Source organism: Gekko japonicus, unplaced genomic scaffold (assembly GCF_001447785.1).
Source record: "Gekko japonicus isolate JY-2015 unplaced genomic scaffold, Gekko_japonicus_V1.1 scaffold1263, whole genome shotgun sequence".
NCBI lineage: Eukaryota > Metazoa > Chordata > Lepidosauria > Squamata > Gekkonidae > Gekko > Gekko japonicus.
In genome coordinates this window covers 510,236-524,997 of record NW_015173165.1, presented here as the reverse complement: position 1 = coordinate 524,997, position 14,762 = coordinate 510,236, and the positions used below count along the sequence as shown (strand labels likewise).

Below are 14,762 nucleotides of genomic sequence, written 5' to 3'. Positions count from 1 at the left end.
TTCCTGTTAGTGGCCTGTCTTGAACTGCTAACCTCTTGGCCAAGGTCAGTCTTTTAGAGAAACCAGATGGACTGGTCCTTTATAGCAAATTTCATTTTGAATGTAGAGCATTTCTTCTGTCTTTCCCCCCCTCAAATAATAGGTGCTGGAGTGGGCACAGGAGAAAAGGAAGCTTAGTGTTTTACATATCCATGGAGTGTACACAAACCCCAGTGGAATAGTGCTGCATCCTGCTGGCTACCAGAATGTCCTGCGCAACACAGAGGTCATGGTGAGCAGTGCAGTTCTGTCTCTGTTGTTGGTTGACTTTCATAGTGGGCGAAGGCTTCCAGAACCTAAGAAGGTGCAAGGCTACATTATCAGAAGGTGCAAGCTTTTCAAATATGCGTAGCCCAGGGCTAGACTCAGTCTTCTAAAGGTCAGGGATTGCCAAGATGGAGATGGAGGCCTCAAACTATATGTGTAGATAAACTTTGCACATAGGCATACATAAATGCCTACATATTGCTCATTAGATGCATGTTCCAGTACATGTCTGAGTGAAGATACAATCTGTCACTGCTGTATTGCTTTGAACGGGCCGTGCATTGGATGCATCCATGTTCTCACGCAGTTGGCCAAACGGAAAGATATTGTTGGCATGCCGCTAGAGTTCAACTGGGTTGCCAAGTTGGGACCAGTAAAAATTGTACTCATTCCGAAACGTGTATGTCTATCAGTCAGCAGTGGTTTCTGTAGCAGCTAACAAAAGAAATTCTGAGACACTTAAGATATTACATGGGTCCTTTGGTACCTTTAAATACTAACATTTGTTTTGTAGCATAAGCTACCCTAGGCTTGAGCTTACTTCTTCAGATGCAGTGAAGTGAATCCTCAATCAGCCGGACTTTTTATACAGGGAGAAGAAAGGAAAAAGTGTGAGCTGTGGTCTTAAAAGGCTGAGTTTGTAATGCTTCCTTGCAGAGCTGAGAAATATACAGATACACCCAGTGAGTGAGCATTCCCAGAGCGGCTGCCAGCCAGAGTAAACCATACCAACCTTGAGAGACACGCAGCTTCATGTGTGTTCATGTAGTGGGATCTCATTAGGCAGAGTAAAGATTTTTTAAAAAATCAAAGGGTCGTGAAATGCAAGAAGTACAAGGTGAGATGTAATTATGAAACATTCAGATGTAATGAAGAGTATAGAGACTGTTCACCAGTTAACTGCTATTGAACTTGGTAGTCTTTAAGGTGCCACAAGACTCCTGTTCATGTCTACAGACCATTTAGTTATGTCATCCACTTATAGAGTCAGAAACGTCCAAGACTGTTGAGCCCCTGTTTGATGTTGTCAGACCTGCTCATGAATTCTAATTCAGCAGTGTCCAGGTTTTGAAGTCTACTTTGCTGCATAATATTCTTTCAGAAGAGCAACCAAATATCCTCGAAGACTGAAACATCCATCCATGTGTAAATCATGCAAATCAAACATTCTCAAAGATGGTGGTGTGTGTGAAATGTGTTCGGTGCTGCGGATCAGATTTGCTCATGCATGGGATGTGATGGATTGTCGTATCTGGGGCTGCTAAGGAGTTCTCCTTGAGTTCCTACTCACTGAACCTTGGTGGCAGTGCTTCTTCCCTACCCTAGTGTGGCTTGGCTTAGAGCAGAGGTGTCGAACTCATTTGTTACAAGGGCTGGATTTGACATAAATGTCACTTTGTCCGGTTGGGCCAAGGCCATCTCTCCTTTATATATAATAATTGAATAGTGGGTGCCAAAGTTCTAATTCTAAAATGCACTCCCTTAGTGTATGGCTGATGGCACTGCTCCTCAGCATATATCGCCACCAATCAGAAGGCAAAGCCCGGGTCCCGCCCACACCACAACTGCTGCGACAACCTGGTCTTTTGCATATGGAAGCTGATTGGACTTCACTCCATTCCACACCTCAAACTCCCCCCCCCCCGCAAGGCAGTTGGAATGTCAGTTGCATATGGAATCTGCTGTATTCTGGTGGTGTGCAGGTCCCAGGTTCATGTTTTAAAAGCAGACTGACACTGTTTGCCCAAAGCCAGAGCACTCTCCCAGAGCCTCTTTCTAGATCTCGTTGTATTTATTTCCACAACGGGCCTTATTTCTAGTGTGTGCCATAAAACATAATGCTAGGTCCTGGAGATATAAACTGCATAAAGGACCGCAGCTGGTAAGCTCCGAGTTGGTGTGTCCTCACTGCAAGGCCCCATGGACTGGGAGGAGGGTGCAAAGGAAAACCTGTATGGGTGGACTGGAGAGCCAGTAGTGCAGCACTGGACATGCAGTGCAGTTCTCACGCTGCTTGACTGCTACAGATGAGGTTGTTCTGCCATGCAATTGGAGTCGCTCTGCCCACTCCCCTGAACAGTCTCCTGTTCCCTCCGTTGCACTAGTTGCTCACGGGCCGCATAAAAGCCCTGGCCGGGCCAGTTCCGGCCCCTGGGCCGTATGCCTGACACCCCTGGCTTAGGGTGAACAGGACTGGAGAGGCTTTTAGGACTCTGTTGCCATGCTTCACTGTCCTAGAGGGGATGAGGAGGTCCTCAACCGGACCAACAAGGGAAAGCCTTAAAGCTGCTGTTTGTCACTTGATGTGTGCCCTAAAAGGAAAGAGCTGTTGCCAGATGAAATGAATGCAGGGCAAGATGCTACATTATTGTGTTATATGATGTGTACTACATTACATTATCTGTACTCTCATTAACAAAAGAATCCCCTTTGCAAATACCCTTATATCTTTAATTTCGGACACTGAAAGAGAACCTGGCCGGGCCTTAACCAAGGATCTAATTAGTTGGGAGGACCGCCGAGCTATTCCTTCCAAAGACTCAAATCGGGACCGCTACATCTGTGCATTCCACTGAGGAGAGCTTACTCCGTCCCTTTAAAGCCTTTCTAGACTCTGAGCAACTAGCCGTCACTGATCAACTGGCAGAGTTGAGGGCCGGGAGCTCCCATTTTCTCCAACGTTAACAGCACTGATCAGGCTCTGTCTGAGTCTTTTGACAGCTCAAAATTACCCTGGAGAATATAAAATATCAGTAATATATCGTACTAGGGAAGGACTGGGCCAGTTTGCTACTTGGAATAAGAATGCAGTTTCTCCGCCTTTTCCTGTGGGGGGTGCAAAGGAAAGCAATTCCATCCTTCCATCCTAATCTCTGCATAGGTGCTAGATCCAAGGTCTATCTGAAGAAGTGAGCAGTGACTCATGAAAGCTCATGCCCTGCCAAGCATTTTGTTCGTCTTTAAGGTCCTAGTGGACTCTTGCTCTTTTCTTCTGCATAGGTGGTCTTAGAAGGGAACTTGGTCACTCCTCCAGCATTTCAGAACAAGCAGAGAGAGATTGAGGCATGTGGTTCCTCCTTTTGGAGAGCAATAGGTTGAACCAGCCTCAACCGCATGAGTCTTTTATAGGTTCCTCTTGCAAGCATCTTTCCATAGCATAGTGACTCTGCCTGGGTAAGCACTGAGCTCTGATTTGTATAGATTGTATAGACTGGCTGATCTGTGTTGGGCTGCAGGTACTGCTTTGGCAACAAGGAACAAGCCAAGCTGACCTCTTGCTTCCTCCCAATTCTAGAATGCCTCTGTCCTTGCTAAAGTATCTTATATTTTTTTTCTCTTGAAGCGGGAGATCCAGAAGTTGTACGAAACAAAATCATTCCTGTTTCTGGGCTGTGGTTGGACTGTGGACGATACCACATTTCAAGCCCTCTTCCTAGAAGCTGTGAAGCACAAATCCGACTTGGAGCATTTTATGCTTGTGCGCCGCGGCGACGTGGACGAGTTCAAGAAGCTCCGAGAAAACATGCTGGACAAAGGGATTAAGGTGATTTCCTATGGGAACGAATACGCAGACTTGCCTGAATATTTTGAGAGGCTTACAGATGAGATCTCCAACCGGGGTCGAGCAGGTAAGAGAAACTGTTATCACACTAGGGGTCACCTGGAATTGGGATGGCAAACTGGGACGGCAAACTGGGACAGTGTCTTTGTGTTAGCATTGTAATCAAAATGTGGGTTTTTTTCTTGCCTCTTTTTACTTGTAAGTGGGGAAAGTACCTTGCAAAAGATAGGACTGGGGAAGTTCTGCAGCTTCAGTCTTGCATGTCATCTTGGGAATTGTACATAAAGCACATGCTGTGTGTAAGTGCAGCAATATTAGATTCAGCTTTGCTTTCATTGGAAAAACAAAAGGCGAAGTTCTAGTCCTCATGGCTAGAAGGTAGGTGGGGAATTCCTGTTAGGACACAGTAGAGGCCATAGACATGGCTGTGGATGATGAGGCTTCATGGTCCTCCTTGTGATAGCAGAATCACCATGAATTAGTTAAAATGCTTAAATCAAGCAAAGAATCTTCTTTGCATAATTTATTGAAGCTGTTGCAGGATTCTGGATTTCTTGGCCCAGAGCTTTAATGGTTTTGTTCTACAGGGTACATACCTTCTGACTGTGTGCTCTGTAACGCAGTACCCTTACTCAAGGGTACCACTGATTTTGATCACCCAAGATGGGGCTGGATTGGGCAGTAGAATCCACATCCAGCCCCATAGGCTGCCATCTAGACTGGCCTCCGGTTCGGCCATCCCAGTTCCTGAAGGGTGCCAAACTAGATTTCTGTTCTCTATATTGGGGTCCAGTAGCACTGTAGAAACCAACAAGATTTTCAGGGAATAAGCTTTTGAGGGTCAAAGCTTAAACCTTGGCGGTCTTCTTGGTCTCTTGAGGTGCTACTGGACTGGAATTTAGCTGTTCTGCTGCAGTCCAACACAGCAACCCTCTGAAACCGTTCTGTTTTATAATTGGAATATTCGTTGTATTGCAACATGCCACTGGTAGGAAGAATTTTTGGGGGTGTGTGTGTGGGTGAGAATTCTGAACACTACCAGACTCCAAGAGGCAAACGCTTAGTTTAAGCAGAACAGAGATGACATAATAGATCTGAGTTTGTTACCAAACTGTGGATTCCGTCTCAGTTTGGCTTCCGTAGAAACTGAACTACTTGCGCGAAACAGTAGATTTGCTGGGTTGGAGGAACAATGGAAAGGTTCCAGGGCTTCAAGGTAGACGTAGCATGCTCCTGCGGGGAGGTATTTTTACCATCCGTTTGGATTCCATACACCGCTTGCCTTGAAAGAGAAGGAATTCAGCTGTGCACGAGTACCATACTGAGGAGGAGAGCGTGTGTGTGCTGGTGGGGGGAAACCTCCACCCCTCTAAAACACAAGTATGCAGATGAGATGCAGCATTACTGCTAACGTTTTCCAAATGTGTAGCAGAGCTTCTTATAAATGGCAGATTAGAGTGATGAATGCACTTGGGGGTATGGCCTCTTCCAGTGTATTAAACAACGGCCACTTGTGGAACTGACCACGTCTGTTCCATCACAGGGAAGCAGGTTTTTGGGGGGTGGGTTATATTTTTTTATATGTGCACGTGTGTGTACACCTGGAAGTCATGATGACCTCTGGTGACAGACCCCTACTGGGGGCCTGGAGGATATTCAGAGAAGTGGCTGAATAAAGCCTGCCCCCGCCTCCTGACTGCTGGTATTCCAAGGAGGTCTCCCAACCAAGTACTTGCTTAGCTTCCGAGATCTGATGAGGCCGGGCTTGCCTGGGCTGCCCAGATCAGGGCACAGGGAAGCAGTTTTGAAATGGGTGGTTGTCACAAGTGCAGGCTGATCCCTGACCTCTCTTGTAGTCCAGTCTGTGTTCGGGTGAAACTAGTAGCTGATCTGCCACCCTCCAATCACTGGACTTTCCCCCCCAATCTGCCAGGTCTGCCTCGAGAAGGACAGCTAAATGGCACAGCTGGAACACACACTGAAATGAAAGGTAAGGTGTTTACTTAATAGTCTCTCCCTAAGGCCAGCTTTGAACAGACAGGTCTTGCCAACCAGCAGCTACCTTAGGTGCTGAAACAGTACATCCGTGGGATGTGTGATGAGGACTCAGGAGTTAGCACAGAGGAAGGCATTTGGCAGAAGCATCCTTAGGAAGAACAGGGGATGCATTTAAAAGAGCTCCTTCCCAGCTTTTATGACAGCAGAGGATCAGAGGAACAAGGATGAGGGAGTCGTGGAGCATGTCAGTTGAGCTAATTCCAGCACTGGTGGGGTGGATCTTCCATGCATTGTGTGCTGCTCTTGCAAAAGAAATATAAAGTAGAGAACAAAAAATGAGCTTGGAAAGCTAGCTTTGTCAGTTAAAATAGATTAGAGAAATCCCTATGTGCAGTGAAAGTGAAGACCTAGATTAGAATAATGTGTCTTCCAGTGATTGCAACGGGTTTACGTGGAATACCTTCCCACCACTAAATAATCAGCAGCACTAAAAGGCTACTCTTACACAAGTGCAAGAAAAAAAAATGGCCTGAATTTGACTGTGCTTCTCTGTAGATCCCCCCCACCTCACGATATTTTAACTCTTCCAGCATCAGGAACTCATAGGCAAGATCTACACGTACTAGTTTGGGCACATAAGCAAGGAGAGATAACAGTTCTCTTGGGCATGTTTGCCCCCCTCCAAAACTAAATATTCTCATGGGTCTATCAATGGAGACGAGCCAGGATGGCAGAAGGGAACCTCCATAGTGACAGGCAGTAAACCTGTGAATATTAGCTGGCCTTGGCCTCTCTGCCCTGATGGATCAGCTACTGTGAGAAATAAGATCATGAACTATATTGACCACTGGTCTGATCAAGCAGGGCACATCTTGTGCGATGCATCTCAAAGTGATTTTAGAAGAGTACTTCATATAACAGGTATTGAATGTGTAGCCACAAGGACTGATTCAACTATGGAGAAAGAGTTGCAAGGTGTTCATTTAACACCCACCCACCCCGGTATATTAGCTGTCTGTTACCAAACCTCTCATAGAGGTCATAGATGCAATGAACATGAAGTTGAGCAAACTTCAGAGGACGGCGGAAAACCGGAAGGCCTGGCATGATCTGGTCCATGGGGTCGCGAAGAGTCGGACTCGACTGTGCGACTGAACAACCACCAAACCTCTCTAGTTGTTAAAGGTGTTTTTTTTAAAGAATGTTTCCTGTTGCTTTAGTTTAAGGGCAGGGTCTGCAGTACCCACCCAGATGACGGAAGACCCTGACCTCTGTTCAGAGTGCAGCTCCGGAGCTGGCCAAGCCCCCTGGGCGCTACAGGTTAATCCTTATGCTGACAACCGAAAGTAAGGTACCGGGCGGCTCAGTAGGGCACATGGCTCTCAAGGTCACTCCGGAAGGAAAAATGAAGCATTACTTTCTCTGCGGCTGGTTCTTGACGTGCCCGGGTTCTGGCTGCTGCCCTGACACGAGAAACTCCTTGACTTGACACAACGCTCCTGACTCGGGCACGAAGACTCGTCTGCATCCATGCAATGTCCTTTTTCTATTTAAGATGGTTTCTGCAGGGAGATCTGGTGGTTCTCCTTGCCCAAGAGTTTGCTACTTAGTGCTTTTGGTACTCTGTAAGTGTTTTGACTGAAACATGAGCGTTTTTTTTAAAAAGATGACTTGAAGCTCTAGTTTTCTAGTCCTTCTTTATATGGTGTTTTATATGTCTGAGGCTGTAATAAAAAGCTGTTCATTTGTCTCTTGAGTGGGAGAGCTCCTTGAAGGTATCCAATCTAGCCGACCGTAAAGACAGCACAGCTTATTTTCCCAAGCCAGAGTCAAATATATATGAGCGATTTTTAACATGTTTACCTTCAGGGAACTTTCTCCATTAAACCCTTAGGAAGAGTTCAGTATAGTACTGGTCGCAGCAGAAAATTGACCACTCCCCTGGGTGAAGAGAGGGACTGAGAATATAGGATTTGCTGGAACAGGGAAAGGCTGTATAGCTCATTTTACATGCAGTAGCATACAGATTCAGTCCCTGTGCACCACCAGTTTATCAGATATATGAAGTGCTGGAAGAGCAGGAGTAGGCTAGAGGGACCAACATCTTAATCCAGTAGACAGCCGCTTCATAAAGGATAATTAAAATACCCCGGTGATTATTTGTTGGGTTTCTCTGTTACCGCTGCTTTTGCTGACCAAGGACACGGCAAAAGTTTTTAAATCGATTTTTATTATATAAATTACTTCTTTTTTTTTAGCAGACAGCATTCAACTTATTGCACTAGATAGCACATCTGCAATACCAAGCTACGAGACATCTTCATAAGAGTTTTGTATTACCCAACATAGCACTTTTATTACCAGGATCGAGAGGCACTCTGAAGGGAGGAGGGAGAAAAGCAGCAGGCAGCCACCAGCGTTTTCCCACCAGGAATTTCCTTTCACAGACTTGTTTGGAAAAGCAAAAAGAAGCCAGTGCAGCTAAGGGAAGCATGCAAATACTTTGTGCTAACCATTTTGTATCAGGACCTCTGCTGCTGAAATAAGGTTTGGTGTAAAGTTACAGAAGCCTTCACAAAGGAAAATCGACACAGACCAGTCCCAGCCTCCACTGATATCGGAACTGGGGTCCATTCACACAAATCCTCTTGGGGCCAGATATGTATTCCCCCTCCCCTTACTTGGATTGGACTCTGCAGGGTTAGAGGGGTAAGGAGGGCATCCAACTTGTTCCATTTTGACCACAAGCTTCAGTTGTACAAACCAGCCACTGGGTGCGGCGTGCATAATTACGGCTTATCCTCAACAGTGAACTAGGGACACATTCAGCCCAAGCGCGGCTGTGTACACCCCTGGAGGTGCACAACAGCTGTGTGACTCAGCCTGGGTTTTGTCCAATAAAAGAGATGCCAACAAGAAGCAGCTCTCTGATCAGGTGAAGAGATAATTATTAGAAACAGCCTGCAAGGACCCACACTTTGCAAATGCCACAGTCTGGGGCAATATCTGGACAGCCCTGCTATGGAGAGTCCCACTGCCTGTGGGAAGCAAGACTGTTTAAGGCATCAATGCCCCCCCCTCCCAAAGCCCCTCTATAAGCAGCAGGACTCACCATTTCAATCCCCCCCCCTTTTTTTGGTTTGAAAGCTTTGGTGAGTTACTACGATGAAAGCAAGCAGCAAGTGTTGTGCTTGATCCACTAGAACTGGCAGTAGGCAGCATCTAGATCCACTCTACAGCACCACCAACGGCAGCCAATTTACTGCTAGGACACAGGCCAAGGCAACTCCCCCAGAGTGCTTTCTGAAGCACATTCTTAAAGTGGTTGCAGAAGCACAAAAAGAACCTCAGCTACATTTTAAATGCTTAGTTAGTGGCAGAGCAACCCCCCCCCCCAGCCTTTATAACACCCAGTAACTGGGATGAACAATACAAAGCTCTTAGTTTCACCTCTGCAAGTAGAATGAAAGGAGACCAGGGAAGAAGGCTGGCTGGCTGGCTGCATTAACCCTGTGGTTTCTGTTGCCAATGAATGCTAGTCGGAACAAGAACCCCCCCTCCCCAAAACTCCCAAAACCTAGTGCCAATGTGTGTGGCCAGCATGGATAGTCTGCGAAAGAGAATCAGCACAGACCAGTCCCAGCCTGCTCTGATATCAGAACTGGAACTGCTCTGATACCAGCATGGATAATTTTAAATCAGTAGAACATGATTTAAGACAGGCACCTCCCTGGTCAAATTAAATCCACTCATTACATAAAGGAAAGTGTGCGTTACTGAAAACCAAGAGGAAGAACTTGTTGGGGAAGGACCAAAGCAGCAGCTCCTTCCTCTAGTGTCCCCCCCCCCACTCTGTTTTGCACTATGCCAGGAAAAATAAAATAAGAGGACTTGGGACATCTGCAAACAAGAATTTGGTGCAATAACTGGTGGCTAGGCTTTCATGAGAGCAGCAACCACAGCCTTGGCATTAAGGCTACGCAGGTCACAGTAGGTTTGTCCGGTACCAACAAACACTATTGGTTTGCTAGTGATGTATGTCATAGAGATTGCAGCACCGACCTGCAAAAGGAATAGAGCGCTCATTAGCTGCTGTCAACAGACACAACAAAATCAGAACAAGTTCACGTGACTTTGCACAGTAAGGCTGTGCCGGATGGCTACTGATTATTCTTACATAAATATTCAATGCGGCAAGACAGAGAGAAAATACGATTCCTTCTATGGCACTTTATTATTCTGAGGCTACATCTCTCTCACCATGTGGGGCTGCCATAAGGCCAGTGACCACAAACACGTTAGAGATTCCTTGCCTCCCGGGAACACTTCCTTATCATATAATCCTGTTCAAGTATTGCACAATGTATATCAACTCCACTAGCTTCATTAGGGACAGGAAACCCGAAGGAAAAAGAGCATATGGGCCCTAGGACAGCTGTGGGAAACATGCCTGCCCCATCTGACACTGGGCAATAACGTAAACAGAATAAACAGTGTAAATCAATTCATTCTGCGTAATTATTTCAAAATTCTTTTTTTAAGGAAAAAGGGATAGCATATTGATTTACAAGCTCATGAAAGGCACAGAACATGATTGTCTGCCTTCCAGTTTTAATGTCTCCCACAGCCAGCTGTTGCCGAATCTCAGAAGCATGAATCAGAAAGAGTTTATCAGCTGGTGTGGAGGGGCTGGGACCCTCCCCCCCGCAGCACTGCTGGGTCCAGGCCAGCCCTTTTGGAACTTTAATATAATGACTGCATCACAGCAAGACTACATCCAGGTAGATGATCCAAAGGATCAGGTGACAAAGAACACCCCAAAACAAGAGAGATAAGCCCCCAGGATGCAATACAAATTATTAATAAATCCTCCACTGTTAATCCAATGCCTCTCACAACCTGTAACAGTTCTTAGAATACATTTATTAAAAATGTCCATGGAATGAATTATGAACTAGTAACAATGGCGCTTTTTGCCAATTAAAACGGGACATTTTCTATGGATTTTTTAAACTCCCTGATGATGCACCTAAAGGTCTGAAATACATCAGGTAACAGTAAAAGGCATTATTATTCAACTTGCGGCCTTCAGTCTGCCCTGCAGACATGCTCTGCCATCCTCTTGGACAAGGAACAGCCCCACGTAAAGCAGCTAGGGCACCAAGGAGTCCACACTCCATGACTGCTCAAAAGCCCCTTTTTCAGCCCTCCTTTCATTCCCCGGCCTTCTCAAGATGCTGCCTACACAGATCCAAGACTCTCAAAGCCATACAAAACACAGGTTTGTTTGTTTAAAGATGCAAAGAAACAAGGGTTACCCCTTCCACCCTGATGCAAATAAGTTGGGCTTTGTTTACCTTGTCATCTATAGTGTCAAACTTAGTGAGCACGATCCCGTCAATGAGGCGTGGGGTCTGAGCCATAGAGTGATCAGCGAGGGCCTTGTTAAATTTGACCTGTTGAAAGAAGCAAACAGGACATGAGCCTGAGAGAGTTCTCACACATCAACGGCCGGTTGAATGAACATCTCTCCTAGCATGAACAAGCGTGCTTGTGAGTACATGCACATATGCAGGGTGCTCAGAATTGACCACACCCCCATGCTTCCTGGTACTAGTGATGTAAAATTTCTGGAAATTTTGAAGCTCGGAACCCCCCCCCTTTTCCCCGTTTTTTTACGGGAAAAAACGGAAATTTTCGGAAAAATTGAAAAAAATGCTACATTAGCATTTCTTTTGTCTTTTCTAGATTGAAAGTCATTCTGTTACTTTAGGAACATAAAATATGACTATGGACATTTTTACTTGGCATGAAATTATCACAACTAGCATATTAAAAATATAGTGTATCCAAACAATTATTACAAACAGAATACCCTCCCACATGCAAAAACAAAACTGAAACCTTTTTATTTTCTTGTGACAATAGCACCTCCTAAAGGAAGAAATGCATCTTGTTCTTGCATTGGAGAGTTCAATTTGTAACCTAGGATTTGCTTGTCCTCCGTGCACAGAAATTAGATCAATCTGATACCATACATATTTTTAAGAAATGATTTGGGAAATATTTGAACACATTGTCTTAAAATATTTTATTCATCATGTTAAAATAAAATGTTCCACAATCAATTTTTTTTTCTTTTCTTTTTCCGAATTGTTCCGGTTTTTTTCCGGGCCTCCACATCTCTACCTGGTACATCTACTTGCAAAACACACTGTGTAAAATATATCACTTCATTCATATGTGTGTGTGTTTAAAAAAAGGTGCCGTGGGAAGCAGCCCTCCAAGAGTTTTTCATCTCTCCAGTTTGTGTTTCATGCAAATTGAGCTCAGGAACTAACCAGCTGATCCACAGCCTCATTTCCCACCAAGGCCTCTCCCACAAACAAGACGAGGTCAGGGGTGTTGACCGCAATAAGTTTGGCCAGAGCTGTCATCAAGGGGGCGTTGTCTTGCATACGGCCAGCGGTGTCCACCAAGACGACATCAAATCCTTGGTTACGTGCTGTAAAGAAGGGGCATGCAGGTGAGGAGGAATAAACATGAAGTAACAGTTGGGGGAAATGTAAGGCTACTACTTTTAAAGGGTGTACCTGGAGATTTGTTTTGACATGTTGTACAACTGAGACATCGAATACCTGATCTGCATTTTGCCATTGTGCCTGGGTTGCGTTACTTTTCAAAGGGAGTTTATGTCCAAAATCACTAACCATTTCTTACTGCAAAGAAGGATTCCTGCCTATCTATCTCAGTGTAAGCAAGACAGGGTGTTTCACTCCCCCCCCCCCCAAAATACCATAATTTCTGCAATACCAGGTTTAGGAAACAGTAGCATTCACAGCTATTTATACGTAGCACTGAATGTATACAACTACTTGCACCCCAAATTCTTGTTCCTGGAACATGCTGCGATTTAGAAATGAACAGCTCTGCAGGTCTATGAATACTTTATTCTGATATCTTGTGGGTTTCAGTGTTATTTTATCGTCTTTGCCTGGGTTCAGGATTTGTACTAGGCATTGCCCAGAAGTTCTCAGCCTTATCTTCACAGTCAGAAGGCCTGGTTACACGCTTCTTAAAAAGTTCATTGAAATTCTCAGAATGCTGAATATTTGATAAAACAAATTTTTCAAGCACAGATGTTTCCAGCAATTGAGGTTGGGAATAACACCAAGCAAACAGCTGTTACACTGACCGATTTTGGCCAGTCTGGGTTTGAAAACCTGTTAGACCACAGCCAAGTGACAGGTTATGCAGAGTAGAAATCATGGCTGACTCCGCCTACAGAGGAGGAAAAAAAGGCTGGGGATAGATGGGAGGAGAGGAGCCTTTCTTCACCCCCCTCCCGACACCTACTTCCAAGTGGCTGAGAGAACGCTCAGCATTGGGGCTACCCCCGATTCCCCAGAAATGGTGTGTGTGTGGGGAATCTTCAGCCACAGGCACGTGGTGACTCAGGATGGGTGGCAAGACATGAAAGGACTGGACCCAAGGGGCAGGGGATGGCCTTACCATATGCAATGGCCTCCATGGCAATCCCAGCAGCATCCTTCCCATATCCCTTCTCGTACAGCTGCACCATGGTGTGGCCGCTGTGATTCTCCGGTGGGTGCAATGCATTCAGGCGGCGAGTGTGAGTGCGCAGCTGCTCCACAGCTCCAGCACGGAACGTATCACAGGCGGCAATAAGGACACTGAACCCGTTTTCAATCAGCCAGAAAGAAATCTGAGGGATGAACAGAAGAACATTACCCCTGATGCGGGCAACTCCCCAGCATCTAAATAGGACATAACCATGGCACCTTCCTTCTACGTCTAGCAACACACGAGGCTGCATATATCCAGCACCTCTGCTGTTCAGGTCTGGATTTTGGTACTAGATGCAGATATCCGGCATCCCAAGGACCTCAGCTTTCGCTTCATTTATCGCAGATTTCTAGTCTTCGTTGCTAGAAAGGGAAACTGGAAACACTGGCACAGCCTGGGGAGGTCTGACAAGCAGCAGTAAGATGTTAACGGAAATGGTTTTAAGTTCTCTGTTGTGGGCTGGTTGATACATACATGCACACTGCTTGATTACTAGACGCCTCTCAGCCAAATGCATGAATCATCTCCACTGAAGCGCAAGCTTTCTGAGCCAGCCCCTGGTGAGAGAGGTGCATCTGTGTTGTTTAATTTGCAACAGCCCATTCACACATGCGGGTCATCAAGGCTGCGCTACAGTCAACAAGCGATGAATATACGGATGAGAATCAGCCTTTTGTCTATGAAAATAAGCATAAAAGCTGAGGGGTAGGTATACTATGGATCTGGCAGCACAGTGACAGCTACGCCGTATCGAGTCAAGTTTTAAAAGCTGAGACCCTGGGGATTCTTGTCAAGGACTTGAGGGCTGAGTAACAAAGCTTCCTATGGGAATGTAGGTCACTGTCTGCCCACCCACGGGACATGACGGTATGTCACCTGACCAAGTCCCAACATTGTTCATAGTCCACCTTTCTCACTGGGACTCAAGACAGCCTGCACGGTGTAAGTCAATATAATCAACAGGATGGGACATCCAATAAACAATGCAATAGGATCTGGATTGCAGAAATTGGGAACCAACCAGAAATTTGAAAACAGTACTGAGGCAAAGCACGAGTATTAGCATGACCTGTTAAATTATGTAAACCTTACATCGGGGGATCCTACTTACAGCTATCGCCTCACTTTCAACATCAGACAGAAGAACAGTTAGGGAAAAAGAAGAGCACCCGTCCCCAACGCGTGCAGGGCCTTCTAAGTACCTTGGCCAAGTTGGTCGACTTCCCAACTCCATTGACCCCACAGAAAGTGATAACATAGGGTCGGCGGTGGCGCTGGGCATCCATCACATCGCGCAAGACATCTACAC

The 14,762-nt window shown here is 45.7% G+C and overlaps 2 protein-coding genes across 3 annotated transcripts in view; one reads left to right on the top strand and one right to left on the bottom strand.

Annotated features, from left to right (window-relative positions):
* The window catches only part of FAM118B (family with sequence similarity 118 member B), a 22,145-nt gene extending 14,754 nt beyond the window's left edge, over positions 1–7,391 (top strand). For both annotated transcript variants that reach the window (XM_015422511.1, XM_015422512.1), the window contains 4 exons: positions 143–271; positions 3,650–3,935; positions 5,802–5,858; positions 7,087–7,391. In XM_015422511.1, coding sequence (XP_015277997.1) covers positions 143–271; positions 3,650–3,935; positions 5,802–5,858; positions 7,087–7,091 — 477 coding nt within the window. In that variant the 3' untranslated portion in view covers positions 7,092–7,391. The remainder of the gene's footprint in view (positions 1–142; positions 272–3,649; positions 3,936–5,801; positions 5,859–7,086) is intronic.
* Positions 7,392–8,166: 775 nt separating this feature from the next.
* The window catches only part of SRPRA (SRP receptor alpha subunit), a 19,446-nt gene continuing 12,850 nt past the window's right edge, over positions 8,167–14,762 (bottom strand). The window contains exons 10-14 of the mRNA XM_015422507.1: positions 14,656–14,756; positions 13,379–13,592; positions 12,208–12,371; positions 11,224–11,322; positions 8,167–9,928 (exon numbers count right to left, since the gene is read on the bottom strand). Of these exons, the coding sequence (XP_015277993.1) occupies positions 9,800–9,928; positions 11,224–11,322; positions 12,208–12,371; positions 13,379–13,592; positions 14,656–14,756 (707 nt within the window). The 3' untranslated portion in view covers positions 8,167–9,799. The remainder of the gene's footprint in view (positions 9,929–11,223; positions 11,323–12,207; positions 12,372–13,378; positions 13,593–14,655; positions 14,757–14,762) is intronic.